Source organism: Chiloscyllium punctatum, chromosome 3, assembly GCF_047496795.1.
Source record: "Chiloscyllium punctatum isolate Juve2018m chromosome 3, sChiPun1.3, whole genome shotgun sequence".
NCBI classification, from domain to species: domain Eukaryota; kingdom Metazoa; phylum Chordata; class Chondrichthyes; order Orectolobiformes; family Hemiscylliidae; genus Chiloscyllium; species Chiloscyllium punctatum.
The window spans coordinates 50,850,037-50,869,947 of record NC_092741.1 but is presented as its reverse complement, the minus strand read 5'-3'; the positions used below and the strand labels follow the sequence as shown (position 1 = coordinate 50,869,947).

General features: G+C 40.9%; 1 protein-coding gene and 1 long non-coding RNA gene across 4 annotated transcripts in view; one reads left to right on the top strand and one right to left on the bottom strand.

Annotated features, from left to right (window-relative positions):
* The window catches only part of ascc3 (activating signal cointegrator 1 complex subunit 3), a 550,255-nt gene extending 535,641 nt beyond the window's left edge, over positions 1–14,614 (bottom strand). Inside the window, exons 1-2 of one of the 3 annotated variants that reach the window (XM_072553139.1) lie at positions 14,417–14,614; positions 6,854–7,004 (exon numbers count right to left, since the gene is read on the bottom strand). In XM_072553139.1, the coding sequence (XP_072409240.1) occupies positions 6,854–6,943 (90 nt within the window). In that variant the 5' untranslated portion in view covers positions 6,944–7,004; positions 14,417–14,614. The other 2 variants (XM_072553156.1, XM_072553148.1) reach the window with 2 other exon arrangements.
* LOC140458508 (uncharacterized) lies at positions 14,588–19,459 on the top strand. Its single transcript, XR_011953502.1, has 2 exons — positions 14,588–14,727; positions 18,751–19,459. It is a non-coding gene; the product is annotated as an uncharacterized lncRNA (long non-coding RNA).
* The last annotated feature ends 452 nt before the right edge of the window (positions 19,460–19,911 follow it).

Here is a 19,911-nt window from a genome sequence, read left to right as displayed (position 1 = left end):
TTCATTTGGGGCATCACTAATGGCAAACAATATGAATGGGATAACTTTATCTCCAATTACTTGGGTAATCCTGACAGTACACTCTTAACATAGTCTTCAGCATCTGATGTCACCTTTCCAAAACTCCTGAACTTGGCATTCAGGATGGTATGCACTTGATTTAAAGCTATCCATGACTTCCTTAAACAGCCTATCAGTAAAGTTAGACCTTTGGTTGGACTGAATCTCTCCGGGTAGCCCACACCGTGTAAAGAAAGACACTAACTCCTCCAGTGCCCTCTTTGCCTTAATACTCTAATGGAATTGCTTCTGGAAATCTGGTAGACACATCCATTATGATTAGCAAATACTGGTTCCCACTTAGTTCTCGGGAGGGGACCTACACAATCAATCATAACCTGCGTAAAAGGTTCTTCAAATGCTGAAATTGGCAAAAGTTGCTGGTTTTATTATTGCCTGTGAGTTATCTACCATTTGGCACATATGACATATACAGCAAAATTTAACCACATCCTTGTGCAGTCCAGGCCAAAAGTAGTGCTTTTGGACCTTGGCCTGAGTCATCTTCACACCTAGGTGACCTTCTACTGGTAACTCGTGCTACCCAAAACACTTCCTGTCTGTATGCTATCGGCAACACAATCTGGTGTACTTCTGCCCATTTCTCTTCTGCACAGACCTGCTGTGATCTCCATTTTTGTCTTTGGATTCCATCTTTAAGATAATAACACTCAGGAATACATTCTGATTCTTCCCCTGAGCATGCATCAATATAGATTGTTTATTGTCTCGTCATTCTGTTGCAAGTCCATTAGCCTTTCAGAACTAAACACTTCTGCTTGAACCTCTACCTGTTCAGGTTTTTCCTGCACCATTTCATCAAACAGGGTTTCAGCTAACTGAACCTCAACTCCTTTGTCGAAAGTCAAAGCTTTTGCTTTGACTTTCGACAGTGGGATCTTGTTACTACACTACCTGGAAAAATTCCCAGGTATTTTTCTTTTAACTCCTCAGTTCCCTGGACTTCCTTTGGCTTCTCCGCAACAAGAGGGGGGTCACTCACATCTTGGATCCTGCTAAATCGTTCCCAAGAACCAACTGTATTGCTGGAACTGACACTGTCAATTACTCCCACAGTCACTTTCCCAGACTTGATTTGGATCTCAAACCTGATCTTATAGTGGGGAATGCTAAAGTTCTGTCCAGCTATTCCATAAATTACCACTCACTCGGTAACATGGCAGAGAGAGTGCAAATACATTCATCTCTTACTTTTTGAGACTGATTAGATCCCATATCTCTCAAAATTATAACTTCTTTCATTTCTCCCTTGGTCTTCTTGAGTAAACTTTACCCACAGAGGTGAAGTCTTTATAGAGATCGGGCACTAACTCAATACCCAGCCCCTGCCTCGGCTGTGCACTCTCCTGCAGCTCCTCGACTTGTCTTGAGGTTTCCTTTATTACTTTCACTAATGCCACTGGCTTAGCTTCTTTTACCACATCTTTTCCTGCAATGATCAGCACTCTGACTTTACATGTCCCACCTTACTACAGTGGAAACACCTAAGGCCTTTTGCCTCCATTCTACCCTCTCGTGCTTCTTTTTTCACTTGGGGAGAACTACTACCAGTGTGCTCGAATCTTTGTTTTATAGTGTAGGATCTCCCCTTCTCCTAATTTCTATCCAAAAAGTAAGAGATGCTAAATTTTGCCTTATGCACCAATGTATATTCATCTGCCATCTCTGCTGCTCTCACTTCTTGAACTTTCTGTTCATCCACACGAATGCTTATCATCTCTTGAAGTGAGTTTTTAAACTCCTCCAGTAGAATAATCTCTTATTGCCACATAGGTCTTATCTATTTTTAAAGGTTCACACTCATCTATCAAAATTAGTATGTTTAATTCTTTCAAACTCAACATAACTCTGACCTGATCCCTTCTTTGGTTCTGAACCGCTTTTTATATGCTTCTGGTACCAATTCATAAGCACTCAAAATAGCCTTCTTGATATCTGCATAAACTCTTGACCCCTCATCTAACAGCGCTAGCGCTGTCTATCAGCTTAGTCTGAACTAGCATTATCCACAAGATCTCTGACCACTCCATCTGGGAGAAAAGTGAGGACTGCAGATCAGAGTTGAGAGTGTGGCACTGGAAAAGCACAGCAGATCAGCAGCATCCAAGGAGCAGGTGAATTATATTTCAGGCATCCGGAATGAGTGGGTGGCCCAAGAGAGCTGAGAGATAAATGGAAGGGTGGGGGGGGAGGGGGGGGGGTAAGATGGGAATACGATACGTAAATGAAGATGATAGGTGAGAGAGGAGGGTGGAGGAGATAGGTAGGAAGGAAGGTGGACAGGTAGGACAGTTCAAGAAGGCAGTGCAGATTGGAAGGTTGGATCTGGGATAAGATCGAGGGAGGGGAAAATGAGGAAACTGGTGGAATCCACATTGATCCAGTATGTATGCTTGAAACGTCAACTCTCCTGCTCCTTAGATACTGTCTGACCGGCTGTGCTTTTCCAGTACCACACAAACTCGGATCTCCAGTCCTCACCTTCTCCTACATAATTTAAACTGAATAGCTAAATTCAAATTGTTGTCAAAACAGCAGCCCAAACGCAGGTATCCATTTCCAGCCAAATGTTACATATTTTTAATTTTACAGTACATTCTGGGATTGCCATCTAGTCATATACTCAGGTGCTTGTATTCTCAGTTCAGAACAGCATTCTCTCTCTCAAAGGTACTGTACAAACCTTTAACTTCATAACAGTACATAGAGGAACTGGGGAATAGAGAGGTGTGGCAGTAACTGAGATGAAAGATTGTCTGCTATGTGAAATGGAGTCATTGCTGATAACAGCTGAACTATGAAGAAAGATTGGATAGGTTGGGCTCTGAATGGCAAAAGTTGAGAGGATCACATATGCACACACACAAACAATACAGTGTCAGACAGTAAGATAGAATACACAGCCACAATCCTGACTGTCAAAAAGGTGCATTTCTTTAGAATCATATTAGTTACAGCATGAATAGTAGTGAACACGCTTGTGGTACATATCAAATTTAATTCATGTGATTCCTTGTGAGGACACTATTTATTTTTCAGAGTTTTGCGGGCACAGAAGTCTAACTTTCTAAAGAAAATGAAATTAAATATTCAAATTTAACTGAATCATTAGGTCAGGCAGCCTCAGTGCTAGACTGCTCCATTTGACCTTTAGGAAGCCATCGTTCAGCATCTGATTAATGATGATAACTGGTACTTCAAAATAATCTGGGAGCCAACCAATATAACAAAGCCAGAGTAAAATGCTGGCAACATTAATCTGAAGAATCCTGTTTTTTCAAAACAAAAAAAAATCCCCTAGATTACAATTTCTAATCTGTCAATGGAACAGAAAGGTGGGGTCTCATGAGTTAAAGCAGCTGTCATTTTTATAAAGTAACACAAGGAACTTATCCTTATGATTCAATTAGTTCTGAATGTTTCAATATCTTATGACAGTGGAGTCAACAGGCCTCTTGGGATACAAAGGCTTTTTAAGTGAGAGAGGAAAGAATGACTCTGCCCACCAGTTCTGAAGTCCAGCTAAAAATGCAAAATTTGGCGCTTAACTGGAAAAGCAGCTCATTTAACAACTTTAGCAAAAGAGAAGACATGAATAAATCAGGAAACAATGAACCGGCTAATCTACCAACTCAGGCCAACTCTGAGATATATTAGCGGATATTTGAGAAAAGCTGTTATTCAACAAAAACAGTACAACTAATTTGCTAGAAGGAAGTTTGTGTTTGACAAATGGAATTTTGAAGAACTGACCGAGAAAATGTTTCAACTTATTCACATCATGTCGGCATCACTGACTAAGAACAAAGAACAAAACAGCACAGGAACAAGCCCTTCGGTCATAGACTCAGACGTGCAGCATGGAAACAGACCCTTCAGTCCAACCCGTCCATGCCAACCATATATCCCAACCTAATCTAGTCCCACCTGCCAGCACCCAGCCCATATCCCTCGAAACCCTTCCTATTCATATACCCATCCAAATGCCTCTTAAATGGTGCAATTGTACCAGCCTCCACCACTTCCTCTGGCAGCTCATTCCATACACGTACCACCCTCTGCATGAAAAAGTTACCTCTTAGGTCTCTTTTATATCTTTCCCCTCTCACCCTAAACCTATGCCCTCTAGTTCTGGAATCCCCGACCCCTGGGAAAAGACTTTGCCTATTTACCCTATCCATACCCCTCAATTTTGTAAACCTCTATAAAGGTCACCTCTCAGCCTCCGACGCTCCAGGGAAAACAGCCCCAGCCTGTTCAGCCTCTCCCTACAGCTCAACTCCTTCAACCCTGGCAACATTCTTGTAAATCTTTTCTGAACCCTTTCAAGTTTCACAACATCTTTCTGATAGGAAGGAGACCAGAATTGCACGCAATATTCCAACAGTGGCCTAACCAATGTCCTGCACAGCCACAACATGACCTCCCAACTCCTGTACTCAATACTGACCAATAAAGGAAAGCATATCAAACACCTTCACTATCCTATCTACTTGCAACTCCACTTTCAAGGAGCTATGAACCTGCACAGCAAGGTCTCTTTGTTCAGCAAAGAAAATATCCTTTTTATACAGCAGTTAACTCGTCTCAGTATTATGTGAGGTTATTGCCAGTGTTGTTGGCATGGTTCATGGGATTACTGACAATAAAGTTGTTGATTTATCAATTGAGGAAATTTTTTTAAGATCCCCCAATAGACAAACTGTTAAAGAGCTAAATATCAAGTAGAAATCTCAGCTTTCAGAGTGTCAGCATCACCTGCTTTCATAACAACTCCAAATCAAATAGCTGGTTCCAATTCAATATGTTGGGAAACAGATGTTCAAGATGCTGCAAATAAGAACCAATACTTATCTAACTAAATATTGATCCTGCCTTGATGGACCTTGCAGAAGGTATGGAGAGAGAGAAGAAACACTTCCTCACATTTTGGGGAATTGTTTGGCCATGAAGAATATATGGATCCATCAGCACAAATGAAACAGCAGTTATTGAAAGAGAAAGGCATACATTATGGATGGGATGTATTGGTTGAACCCTCATATGGAACTAACTACAGGTGGCTAGAGCTTGTCTTCATGCATATAGATGAGATTGACGTTACAATCTGCTCTGAAGACAACGATCCCTCCCTCAAGACAATGTTAGAGGAGAGGACAACAAAGTACAAGCATTTGAAGCCAGTCTAACAAAAATTGTTTGGTACTAAAAACCTTAAAATTTTCAGCATTGTGATGGGAGCCCAGGCCAAGTTGATTGAAATGAATGACATACTGCTGACTGTTTCAAAAGAAAAAAAAAACAAACTAAAAGACCTTTGCCAGCTACATGTCAAATGTAACTCTTTTACTGTATTTGGATATTTAGGATTTGTATCTATTTTTAATTATTTTTATCCCATGGCGCCCAACTTCATTGCACTATTTTACTGGTTATGCACTTTCTTTTGGTCTACTGATTTATCATGATTTTGTTGTCATGGATTTTTATCTTGGGGTTTAATTTTAACCTTTAGTTATTTTAGTCAACAAAAGGTTATATTTTAATTGTTTTTACATTGGTGAGATTTCAGAGAAGATTTATGTACTCTGTTAACCTAGGACTGTTGACGTGTTTTCAAATGGTCTCTCCTTTGAGAAGATTTTCCTTTCCCATTTCCCTTAAATTGAGGCTTCATTGTGAATGGGCCACAAACTTGAAAAACACCTACATGTGATAGTTTGATTATAGTGAAACATGTAGATAAAAGTGGATAAGGCGGCACATGGGATACTTGTTTTTATTAATCAAGACAGAGTTTAAGAGCAGATAGGTTATGCTAGAATTGTATAAAACATTACTTAGGCCATACCTAGAATACTATGTGCAATTATCCATATTATAGGAAGGATATATGATTACACTGGAGAAAGTACAGAGGAGATTCACCAAGGATTTGCCTGGGCTGGAAAATTTTAGCTCCGAAGAGAGAGCTAGGATAACCCGGAACATTTTCGTTCAAGCAGAGGAGACAGAGGCAATGGACATAATTGAAATGGTATAAAAATATGGTGGTGGTGGTGGTGGTGGGGGGGGGGGGAGAAGATTAGGGGCATAGATAGGATAGACAGGCAGAACCTTTTCCCCTTTGTCAATGAACAGGGGGTATGGATTTCAGATAGTTATATGTAGTTTCACTGATGAAATTTGAACAATTAGGTATTGATTTCTTAATATAGAAATTTAACACAAGGACAGGAGGAAAACTGGCACAGACTTGTCCTTTCAACTATTCCACAGAGTTTGGATGTAATAAATAGCTGGCCGTATTTTCCGGATTGTAATTTTATTTTAATTCAAACAACACTTGGAAACCAATCAGGTTTGCAGTGCTTCAATTATTCTGTAGAACACTGGCCAGTAAGCAAATTGTTTACTCTATTGTCCAAGGAAATAACAATTGGGATTTAATATCCTCGAAAAAAAAAGTGTAAATGCTATGCATTTTAAGTTCACATGAGTAATGTTGGCCCAGTCTAAAGATAATCACTTTATTACAGTACATACCTACAAGTCCCAAAACCATTCTTCAGGAGTTCAAGATACACAGTCTATTCTGTTAGTCTTTACAATTGAAATCTTGAAAAATCTTCAGAGTTAAAAAGTATACTAGCACAAAATATTGTTATAATACAGACAGACAGTCTCATCACTGAAACATTATCTTGAATGCATTTGTCCTTTCTCGGTTTTAAAGTGGATTGGAAAAGAAAATGTGATTGCAAAAACCCACCATCAAGTCTGAAGAATCCACAGTATATTCATCTTGTCTTGTGACATTTGAGAAGGAGCGTAAAGCTCCTGTTAGACGAGGTAGTTCCATTTAACCTTGATTCACTGATCCATAGGAAGAGTAATCAATGTGCCACTGGGATTCGCAAAATCTGCAGGCAAAACAAAAATGGCACGAATGTGAAATTATTTAACAAGGAAAATATAAACTCTGGTAGTTATAGCTCAAATGCAGTTCAATTGGTTCTATCATATTACTATGTAATGAAACTATAAGGACAGACACATGAAAACCAGAATAATGACCAATTGTATTCACTTTTAAAATGGTCCATTACTGGTTAGGTATGTGAATGACGAGCAGTATTCATTTACTAACAAAGTAAATAGTGTCTATACTTTGATTGATATGCTGCACAAAAAAGCATAACAATTTTCATTTTATCAAAATAATGCACTGTGCTTGCTGTACATCTCTATGATTCTATAGCTTTGTTTATATTTAGAAGACCTGACTGGCAATGTCATTAGTTGAGCTGCATATACCCTCAGCCTGCATTTTAGTACAGTGTTATTGTTTGCGACTACAGATAGCATATTCAATCCTGAAGGGACTAGTAGCAGCTGTCTTATATCTATAAAAAGAAACAATATTCACCTATACAAGGTAAAATGCAAAATCAAAGTGTACATCCAGATATTTTGTAGCACGCTACTCTGCATTATCTTCAATCTAAAAACAGTGCGCATCTATAACATTAACAATTTAAAATAATTTGCTTTTTATAACAATGGTCTTTCACTTTCCAAACAACCTAATGCAGAAAGATACTTATTAAACCAGACAAAGCAGAAAGTCCAAGATTCCATTCCCAGTCTGTACCAAGTTAGTTAATTAAAAGGTTAGTGGAACAATGTCATAAGTGGCCTTAATGCACCAGAGAAAGGGAGTAAACTAGTGTCAACAAGGATTCCCAACTGCAAAAACATTCTTGCATGATCAGCCCTCGGTAATGTCCGATGCTGATGACGAAATATTGGGGACTGAGCACCTACTAGTTGATAAGCTTTGCCATGACTCCTTCCGAGGCACAGCATTAACTTTCCATTACTCAATCCTTCAACCAGTCAGAAAAGGCAAATGGGATATGCAAAGTCTATTATGGTTCTAAATTTTTTCAGTTCTAATCAAAGACTTAAAACGCAAACATTCGTTCACCACTGATGCTACCATATCTACTGAATGTCTCCAGCATTTTTTTACTTTACTTAGGCTAAGAATGGAAATAACCAAGGGTGAGAGTAGTGAAAATGTGGTAGTTCCAGCCTGGAGACAACATCTAAAGGATCCAGAACTTCAGGATAGTGGGATAATACTTCCAAGTACTAAGCCCCACACTGATTTTACCAGTATTCTCTGCAACACACACTGCAGCACTTCAGTTTCATCTTCTAATATCTCCTAGTGTTGCTCTGTGCCAAATTTCCTTTGAAAAGTTCCTATGACACACTAAGATATTTTAGCAGACCGAAGGTACCAAATAGCGAATGGAGTCAGTTAGCTCAGTTGGCTGGATGGCTGGCTTGTGATGCTAACAGCATAGGTTCAATTTCTGTACGAGCTGAGGTTGTAATGAAGATCTCTCCTCTGCAACCTCGGTGACCTTCCACCAGTCACCCCTCTTTCTAATGAGAGGGGCATATGGGGCTGAGTAACTGAAGTGTTATGGTCTGGTAAGACTATGGTGGCTTTACCTTTCTAGTTCAAAATGAAATAAGGGTCACTTGACTCAAAATGCTAACTCTGCTTTCTCTCCACAGCTGCTGGCAGACCTCATGAGTTTCTCCAGCAATTTCTGATTTTGTTTCAGATTTTCAATGACCATAGTTCTTTGCCTTAGTAAAATATTAAAAGGCATTTGGTGTGACTGAAACTGGGTAAATCCATTTATGAACTTTTTTCTGACTCAAAGGCTGCGAATCTTGGGATTCTATACCCAAAAGACAGGAAGTTCAATCTTTTGGGATATTTAAAGTGGAAGTTAATACATTTTTGATTATCAATGGTGTAAAAGGGTTTGAGGATAATGTGGTCTTATTAATGGCAGATCAGGCTTGACACAGTGAACTGCCTACCCATCTTCCTATAAACAATAAAGGAGGCCATAAATTGATACTGAGGAAGAAAGTTGAGACTTCAAGTTATTATTGGACTGATCAAGTATGTAAGAAAGTGACAAATGGACAAGTGTTTATCTCTCCACTGATGCTGCCAAACTTGCTGAGTTTCTCCAGGATTCTCTGTTTGTTTTAGATTTCCAGCATCCACAGTATTTTTCCTTTATTAAAGTGACAAATGGAAATCAATACACAAAAGCGAGGGGTAATAAATGTGACAAGGAGAAATAAGGAATATAATATTCCACAAATAGTAAGATTCTGTAAAGCATGGTGGAACACTGGAGACCACAGTCATGACTCCAGCAATGGATTTTTTTAAAATTAGAGATTAGATTGTCTAGGCTTATTTGTTTTTAAATCAGAATACTTAGTCTGGGGAGATTTAATTTATGTGTATAAAATTATTCAAAGCCTTATAAAATGGATAGAAAGAAACTATTTCCCATTACCAGAGACGTTCAATAACCAGGCGTTTAAGTGTTGGAAATAGCAAAGGGAGTTGAAGATGATAAGTTATTTACACTCAGACAGGTGGGGACTTGTGTCATACAATCCCTACAGTGTGGAAACAGTGCATTCAGCCCAACAGGTCCACACCAACTCTCTGAAGATCATCCAGACTCACCCGCTACCCTGTAACCCTGCATCTTCCATGGTTAATCCACATAACTTACACACCCCAGGACATTATGGGCAATTTAGCATGGTCAACACACCTGACCCACACATCTTTGGACTGTGGGAGGAAACTGAAAAACCCAGAGAAAACCCACACAGACACAAAACATCTGTGTGAAGCTTCCACAGTTAAAGGTTGGAATTGAACCTGGGTCCCTGGCACTATAAGGCAGCAGTGCCAACCACTGAGTCACCATGCCACTGAAAGAACAGAAAGACAGCCCCTGAAAACATTCAAAAAAGAACACAAGGATTTATAATTGAAAGTGCCATACCAATAGGACCCAGAGCTGAAAATTGGGTTTAGAGCAGTTACCTGCCTTACCCTAAATCTTTGCGCGTTTCCACAAATGCTTGTTATTGGTTAAAGCAGCCTGGAGGTCAGACAACATCCAAGGAGCAAGAGAATCAACGTTTCGGGCATGAGCCTTCTTCAGGATTCCTGAAGAAGGGCTCATGCCCGAAACGTCAATTCTCCTGCTTCTTGGATGCTGCCTGATCTGTTGCGTTTTTTTCAGCAACACATTTTCAGCTCTGATCTCCAGCATCTGCAGTCCTCACTTTCTCCTAAAGCAGCCTGGAGTCCAAGGAAGATACTTGTGAATAATTGTGTCCACAATGACTCAGAATATTCCTGAGGGATCATCCAGTGAAACTCTATGGGTGGAACTGAAAAATGAGATAGAGATGATCATTTTGTTGGGTTGTACAATAGTCCTTCCAATCATCAGCATGGAATTGAGGAGCAGATGTGTATGGAGATCACAGATAGATGTAAGAATAAGTAGGTTGTTACAATGGGGTTGCCATACTTTTAAGCACTTGGATGGGGATGAATTAGTTAACTGCATTCTACTACAGAAGGGGTAAAACTCAACATCCTCTTGAAAAAATAAGGCAGGGCAAGTGACTTAAATGTTAATGGAGGAACACCTTGGGATCAGCGAACATAATTCTATTAGTTTTAAAACTGTTATGAAAAGGATAGCCCTGGTCCACAAGTTAAAATTCTAAATTAGGGAAAGGGCAATTTTGATGGAATGAGATAGGAACCTTCAAAGGTTGGTTGGGAGAGGCTATTCGTAGGTCAAAGGGATGTCTGACAAGTGAGTGGCTTTCAAAAGCGAGATATTAAGTATACAGGGCCAGCATGTTCCTGTCTGTGTGAAGGGCAAGACTGGTAGGAGTACAGAGCATGACTAGAGATATTGAGGTTGTGGTCATCAAAAAAAAAGGCATATGCCAAGTATAAACAGCTGGAATCAAGTGAATCCCTTCAGGAGAAACAGGATATAGTACTCATAGAAGGTAATAAGGAGGGGAAAAAAAAGGGATATAAGACAGCTTTGGCAGATAAGGCAAAGGAGAATCCAAAGTGATTCTCCAAGTTTTTCAAAGGCAAAAGAAGAATTAAGGAGAGAACAGGGCCCCTTAAAGATCAACAAGGTCATATGTGTGGAGCGAGATCCTAAATGAATACTTCTCGTCAGTATTTATCATGGAGAAACTAGGAAACTCGGAATTAAAACAGTGATGTCTTAAAAAGAGTACACATTACAGAAGAGATGGTACTGAAGGTCTTAAAACATAAGGGCAGATAAATCTCTGGGACTTCATTAAGTGTACATCAGGCCATTGTGAGAAGCTATGGAAGAAACTGCAGGACCCCAAGCAAAGACATTTGTATCATCCTTGGGTGAGATGCCAGACAACTAGAGAGTAGCTAATTTTGTGCCATTATTTAAGAAAGGTGGTAAGAAAAAGGCAGGGAATTACAGACTGGTGAACCTAATGCCAGTGGTGGGCAAGTCTTTGGAGGGGGTTCTGACAGGCAGGATCTAAATGCATTTGGAAAAGCAAGTATTTATTAGGGATAGTCACAATGGCTTTGTGCATGGACATTGTGTCTTCCAAATTTGATTAAGTTTTTAAAGTGGTGACCAAAAAGATAGATGAAGGTAAAGCAGTAGACATTATTGGCATGGACTTTAGCAAGGCCTTCAACGATGTCTTGCATGGTAGACTGGTTAGTAAGGTTAGATCACATGGGATCCAGGAAGAGTTAGCTAATTACTTACAAAACTGGCTTGACAGCAGGAGACAGTTGTTGTTCAGACTGGAGGGCTGTGACTAGCAGTGTGCCGCAAGGATCAGTGCTGAGTCCACTAATGTTCATCAGTACATAAACGATTTGAATGAGTATGCAGGAGGCTATTAGGTTTGCAGATAACACCAAAGGCTACTTAGCAGTATAGCAGGATGTTGATCAACTGGGATAGTTTGCTGAGGAATGGCAAATGGAATTTAATGCAGATAAATGTGGGGCATTGTATTTTGATAAGACAAACCAGGACAGGACTTACACAGTTAACGGTGGCCCTGGAGAGTGTTGTTGAACAAACAAACCAAGGAATTCAGGCACATAGATCCTTGAAAGTGGCATCACCAGATAGACAGGGTGACGAAGATGACATTTGACATGCCTGGCTTCAGCAGTCAGAGAACGGAGTACAGGAGTTGGGTTGTCATGTTACAGCTGTACAAGACACTGGTAAGGTCACATTTGGAGTACTGCACATAATTCTGGTCACCCTGCTATACTGAGGATGCTAATAAACTGAAAAGTGTGCAAAAAAGATTTACAAAAATGTTACCAAGACTATAAGATTTGAATTATAAGGAGAAGCTGGATAGACTGACTTTTTTTTCCCCTGCAGTGTAGGAGGTTCAGGTTTATGAAAGCATGTGGAGCAAAAATAAGGTGAATAGTGAATTTTTGCCCCTGCGTACGGGAGTCTAAACTACAGGGAAGTTTATAGTGGAGGTGGGGTTTAAATGGAGCCCATGGGACAATTTTTTCCACACAGAGGGCAATGCATATGAACGAGCTGCTACAGGAAGTGGTAAAGACTGGAGACACTCAGCATCTGCGGAGACAGAAGAATGGCTGGCATTTCAAGTCCCCATAAGTGAAAACATTAATTCTGTTTTTTTTTCCTCCACAGAGGCAGTTTACAACATTTAAAATACATTTGGACAGGTACATGGAGAGCAAAGGTTTAGAAGGATATGGAGAAAGTGAGTGCTGCAGATGCTGGAGATCAGAGCTGAAAATGTGTTGCTGCAAAAGCGCAGCTGGTCAGGCATCATCCAAGGAGCAGGAGAATCGACGTTTCGGGCATGAGCCCTTCTTCAAGGGCTCATGCCCGAAACGTCGATTCTCCTGCTCCTTGGATGATGCCTGACCAGCTGCGCTTTTGCAGCAACACATTTTCAGTTTAGAAGGATATGGGCCAACTGCAGGCAAATGGGACTAGTTCAGTTTAGGAAACCTGGCCAGCATGGATTAGTTGGGCTAAAGGGCCTGTTTCCATGCTGTATAACGTTATGACTTCAATAACATAAGCTCCATAAAGCAATCAAGGATGGAACACAATGCAGACTTGGAATGTATTCAATAGAATTTGGGTCAGAGGAGTTGAGCATTATCATATAATTATTACAGCACAGAAGATGCCTTTCACATTCATGCTGGTCATCCTCAGGAACAAGTGACATATTTGCTTCCCTACCCTCTCCCCACATACAAATACATTCCTTCTCTTCAGATCTTTAACACTTGGCAGCTAAGGACACGATGAGCCCAGCTATGATCTTACTGAATGGAGGAGCAAGTTTGAGAGGCTAAATGGCATACTCCTGATCATATTTCCTACATCCATCTTTCTAATGTTGAGGGAGAGGAGATCTCACTACTGACAATCAAGGCAAAATACCTCAGATTATGCAAATGTAAAATAAAAAGAAAGTGCTGGAGAAAGTCAGCAGGTTTGTCAGCATCTGTGCAGAGAGAAAAATAAGCTAATATTTCAAGTCCCCATAACTGAAATATTAATTCTGTTTATTTCTCCACAGATGATGGAGTCCTGCTGAGATGTTCCACCACTTTTAACTTTTGTTATTAACTCTGTTTGATGGTGCATCTAATCCTACCATTGTCCTATAAATCTCTAGGCAAAACTGGCCAGTTCCTGTGATTAAACAAGCTTATGCTCATGGAGTTCAAAGTTTCCAATTCCGCCAAGTGTGCCAAAAATCCAATACATAAATAAGCCACGTAAATCTCTGTTCCACTGAAATGTATTCAAGCACTGAAATAATAGCAGAGTCAGAAGAGAAACTTACAATCGTTACAATTTAGTTAATACCCTCTTGTCAGAACAAATCCGTTAAAAACAAGCTTGTAAAACATCTGGTGAATTTCCCAAAAAGTGAAACAAAAGCAGATCCTGCGAGAGATTAAGTACCATGTTTGAGCAACGTAGGGTTCACGGTGTTTTTTTTTGCGTAGATGGCAAAGCGGAGTGGCGGTAAAAACCCTGACAGATATATCAGGGGCTCAGTTTCATTACTGGATAGCCACGTCCGTGCCCTCCCTCAGCTGTCACCTTTCAGCCGGGAGCATGCACATCCGCTTCAGGAATCGCAACGCCCACCGGGATTTGTAGTTTTTCCCCACCCGGCACACCAACCTCAGTTTCTCTTTAGGCCACACACCACGCTTGTACACCTCGCTCTGACTGATCCGTTCCCCCAGCCAACCACCCACCTCCCCACCCTCCCTCGGCTGGGAAACCACGCAGCTTGTTTAAGACCACCGATCCCCGTCTACCTCCTGCCCATTGTACGGTCAGGTAATACCTACCGCAATAAACTCCTCGCAGCCGGACGCACCGTGACCGACTTGCTCTTGCAGCCACTAGCGTTACTGCGTAAGCCTACGTGTTAACCCCGCTTCGGGAGGGTTAGAGGGAGGGGCTGAAAGGGGAATGCGCCCGCTGGAGGAGGAGGGGGGCGGGGCTTCGCTTCGCGCGCGTGCGATGAGCGGGGCGGAGGACAACGCGTGCGACATCAGCCGCATTCTCTGGGCGGTTTGGAGCGCGAGAGGTTTGACGTCGGCGCATGCGCCGTGGCCGCCCCCAACCGAAACTGAAAGCGGAAACGGTGGTGGAAAAGGTATTTCCATGGGAACTGTTATACATCAATTTTGCATGAACACTTTCCAGGATTGATTATTTTGGATCATACTTACCTAACATTATCAGTTTGTGAGGATTTTTTTCATAGTTCATCGAGTTAGTTGAAGAAGTTGCAGCCTGATTAGGAGCCATTCATGTATTGCATGGTGATTAGATTATTCCGGATGATTAGATTATTCCGGATGAAGGGCTCTTGCCCGAAACGTCGATTTTCCTGCTCCTCGGATGCTGCCTGACCTGCTGTGCTTTTCCAGCACCCCTCCAATCTAGACTCTAATCTCCAGTCCTCGCCTAATGATTAGCTTTGATTCCCTACGTGTGTGTAAACAGGCCATTTAGCCCAACAAGTCCACACCGACCCTCCAAGGAATAACCCACCCGACCCATTCCCTTACGTTTCCCTCTGACTAATGCACCTAACACTACAGGCAGTTTAACATGGTCAGTTCGCCTGACTGGACTGTGGGAGGAAACTGGAGCACCCAGAGGAAACCCACACGGACGTGGGGAGAATGTGCAAACTACACACTGATACTGGCCCGAGGCAGGAATCGAACTTCGGTCCCTGGCGCTGAGAGATAGCAGTGCTAACCACTGAGCTACCATGCACCTAGAGAGAATGGAAATAGCAGTGATTAAGGAATTGAATGGGAGGGAAGAACTCCAGAAACTTGGAATTACATGGGAAAATGTTGGAAATGCCAGTTGACAAGACCCCAGCTTCAAATGGATTTCATCCTCAGGTCTTTAAAAGAAGTAGCCCCTGAAATCATTGATGCATCTAGTTCTGAAGAAAGATCACAGGACTTGAAAGTTAACTCAGTTTTCTCTCCCTCAGAAGCTGTCAAAACCTGCTGAGTTTCTTCAGCAATTTCTGCTTCCGTTTATTTCAGATTTTCAGCATCTACTGTTCTTTGTTTTATTTTAGTTGAAATAGTACTTAGTGTTTTTAATCTTGCAACACTTATTAGATTTGGGGATTGTTACTTTGGTTTTGAAAATAGCAGACATAACTGCTCTATTCAAAAAAGGAGAGACAGAAAGAAAACTGAGACAAGTTAACTTACCAGCTGTAATTAGGAAATTGTTCGAAAATCATTAATGATATTATTACATGGCACTTAGATATGTTCAAGATAATCAGGCAAAGCCATCATAATTCTGTCAAAAGCAAGTCATGTTTGACAAATCTATTAGTATTTATTGAAGAAATAACCTATGTTGTAGTTATAGGGAATCAATGGGTGTATTGTACTTAGATTTCCAGTGGGTCAGTAAATTTGCAGATGATACAAAGATAGGTGGAGTTGTGGACAGTGAGGAGGGCTGTTGTCGGCTGCAGAGGGACTTAGATAGGATGCAGAGCTGGGCTGAGGAGTGGCAGATGGAGTTCAACCCTGCCAAGTGTGAGGTTGTCCATTTTGGAAGAACAAATAAGAATGCGGAATACAGGGTTAATGGTAGGGTTCTTGGTCAGGTGGAGGAACAGAGGGATCTTGGGGTCTCTGTACATAGATCTTTGAAGGTTGCCACTCAGGTGGATAGAGTTTGTAAGAAGGCCTATGGAGTATTATCGTTCATTAGCAGAGGGATTGAATTCAAGAGTCGTGAGGTGATGTTGCAGCTGTACAGGACTTTGGTTAGGCCACATTTGGAGTACTGTGTGCAGTTCTGGTCGCCTCACTTTAGGAAAGATGTGGAAGCTTTGGAGAGGGTGCAGAGAAGATTTACCAGGATGTTGCCTGGAATGGAGAGTAGGTCGTACGAGGATAGGTTGAGAGTTCTCGGCCTTTTCTCGTTGGAACAGCGAAGGATGAGGGGTGACTTGATAGAGGTTTATAAGATGATCAGCGGAATAGATAGAGTAGACAGTCAGAAACTTTTTCCCCGGGTACAACAGAGTGTTACAAGGGGACATAAATTTAAGGTGAAGGGTGGAAGGTATAGGGGAGATGTCAGGGGTGGGTTCTTTACCCAGAGAGTGGTGGGGGCATGGAATGCGCTGCCCGAGGGAGTGGTAGAGTCAGATTCATTGGCGACCTTTAAGCGGCATTTGGATAGGTACATGGATGGGTGCTTAATCTAGGATAGAAGTTCGGCACAACATCGTGGGCCGAAGGGCCTGTTCTGTGCTGTATTGTTCTATGTTCTATATGTTCTATAAGGTGCAACGTTAAAGGTTATTACCGAAAATTGAAGCTCATTGTGTAGGGTGTGATGTGTTGACATGGGTAGATGATTGGTTGGCTTACAGGAGGCAGAGGTAGGAATAAATGGATCTTTTTCAGGTTTGCAAGATATCACAAGTGGTGTGTCATGGGTCAGTGCTGGGGTCTCAACTCTTTTCAAGTTATTTAAATTAGTTGAATGAAGGGATCAAAGCTATGGTTGCTGAAATTGCTAATGTCCCAAAGATAAGTAGAAAAGTGAGTTTGGAGGGGGTTTAAGGAGCCTATAAAGGGATATAGATGGGATGAGTGAGTGGGCAAAAGTCTGGCAAATGAATGCATTATGAGAAGATGTTAAATTTTTCATTTTGGCAGAAAGAATAAAGACAGTGTATTATCTAAATGGTGAGAGATTGCAGAGCTCTGAGATGCAGAGGGATCTAAATGCCCTAGTCCACAATGCAGTGACAGCAAGAAATCGTGAAAGTTACAAGACTTGTTTGTTATTGCAAGAGGAACTAAATGCAAGAGTAGGACGGCTGCACTTTAGTTATTCAGCACTGGTGTTACTGCATCTGGAAAATTGTGTACAATACTGGTCACTGTAGTTAAGGAAGTTAATGCATTGAAATCAATTCAGACAAGATTTACAAAACTAATACTTGGCATGAGCAAGCTGTCTTATGAGGAAAAGCTAGACATGTTAGGCCTGTGTCCTCTGGTATTTAAGAGTCAGAGATGACTTAATTGAAACATACAGGATACTGAGAGGAATTGACTGGGTAGATGTTGCAAGGATATTACCTCTGTTGGAGGATGGAGAACTAGGGGTCATAGTTTAAAGAAAAGTGTTGCCCATTTAAGACAAGGATGAGGAAACTTTTTTGAGGATTTTCAGTCTTTGGAATTCAAAAGGCAGTGGATGCTGAATCTTTAAATGTTTTTAAGGCAGAGACAGATTCTTGATTGGATCAGCCACGATCATGTGAAAAAGCAGAATAGGCTTGAAGAGCTGTAAGACCTACTCTTGCGGCAAATGGTTCAGTTTCTGATTATCCCGATTTCCTCCCTTACGTATAAGGGATGACAAGAATTAGGTCATTCACATTGCAGATAACGGAGAGTACTCCAGAGTGCACTGTTGCAGATAAGCACAGTTTCTTTGGCAACATCTCTCAATAATTATAATCTATGAATTAGAAGCATAGGGACTAAAATATTCACCAGATCACCTGCACAATGCACAGCATCCTGACTTTGACATATTTAACTGTGCTTTCATTGACTTAATCTTAGAGCTCCTACCATACAACATTATGAGATGATGTCTATCACATGGATTTCAGTGCTTCAAATGAGCAGTGTACCATCGCTTTGTCAAGACAGATGTACATGGAAAACAAATGTCAGTATTATCAGTAATACCCTCATGCAAGAAACTATTTTTTAAAAAAGTCTATTAGATGGTTGGGAGAGTTTTCATTCAGCTGGTTAGTCTCATTGGAGATGTAATGCACATAAGTCGATCAAGCATAAAACCAAATAAAATTTTTGTTTCAGTTTACTTGGTTAGTTTGGGTTAGGCATAGTCATTGGTCCATTTAAACTTACTCTTTACATAAGTCTTTAAGGAGAAACAACCAATTGTCCTGTGTATAAACAGTTCCCATTTTTCATTTGGAACTAGTAACACTTCATGATATCCAGCTCCTCACAAATATTGCTCATACTCTTCGATGCCTGTAGAATTGTGGTAGCTATTTGTTATGATTAAAAAGTAAAACTGATTTCCATGGCATACAAAAATTGATGCAGAGTAATTTTTTTGTTAGCACCTGCCTACAGGTAATCCAATCATGCATCGAAAGATGAATTTTGCCTATTTCTCACACAAAAATAGAACAAAGAACTGCAGATGTTGGAGATCTGAAACAGAAAAATAAATTGTTGGAGAAACTCAGGAGGCATGGCAGTATCCATGGGCAGAAAACGCATCGTTTTGGGTCCAGTGACTCTTCATCAGAAGTGTTTGTAGTTTGAAAAGACTGGTATAGGTGGTTCTGAAATAATGCACATTTTGGCAGCGCGATTTGGCTATACTGTTGCTGAAGAATTACGGAATGGTATTTTTGAGAAGGCTTACCTCTATTCGCAATAGTACAATTCCAGCAGGGATTCAATTCAGGTCCTTCGTTCTGCACATGTACTGATGTCCACACCAAAATCTCTGTGCCATTCTGCTTATGCGCTTAAATCTCTGTGCAGTTCTGCACATGTGCTAATATCTGCACCAAAGTCTCCGCATTGCCATGCACATGTGCGATGTCAGCACCAGTTTTCCTGCCTTTCTGTGCGTGTGCCGTAGTCCACAGCGAAGTCTCAACCCTAATCTGCGCATGCACAATGTCAGCACCAGTCTTTGTGTCATACTGCACACGTGCTAATGTCAGCTGCAGATGTTGCTGAGAATAGCTTTCTTAAAGTTTTTGAATGTCCTGTGTTAAATTTCTGTTTCATTAATAAATATGATTTCAAACTTCATTCAGGCTGTGCTATACTTTGTGTTAGACTTTTGGGTGATTTTCGAGCGATTGAGAATGATATCTTTTGCTGGCCTAGCCCTAACCCACTTTTCCCATAAGCCCCATTATTTATATTAAGCAATTTTCTGTTAGGCAAGGTTTTGCTAGAACGCAACTATGGCATTGTAGGAGAATTACCTGGACTTAATGCTGAAGGCAAAGATTGGAAGGGGGATATGATTTGAAGGGGAAAGTGAGCTGATAGGTGGACACAGAGCCCAGAGAAAGAGAGATTTAAAGGAGTAGGTAAATAAGGAGATAATGGATAGCAGACTAGGACAGGAAAAAAAAATAACTGAATGACTAGGACTAGATTAAATTGAGATATCTGGTCAGCATGGGTGAGTTGGATCAAAGGAACTGTTTCCATACTGTATATATCTCTGATTCTAAGAGAGAGAAGAGTGAGAA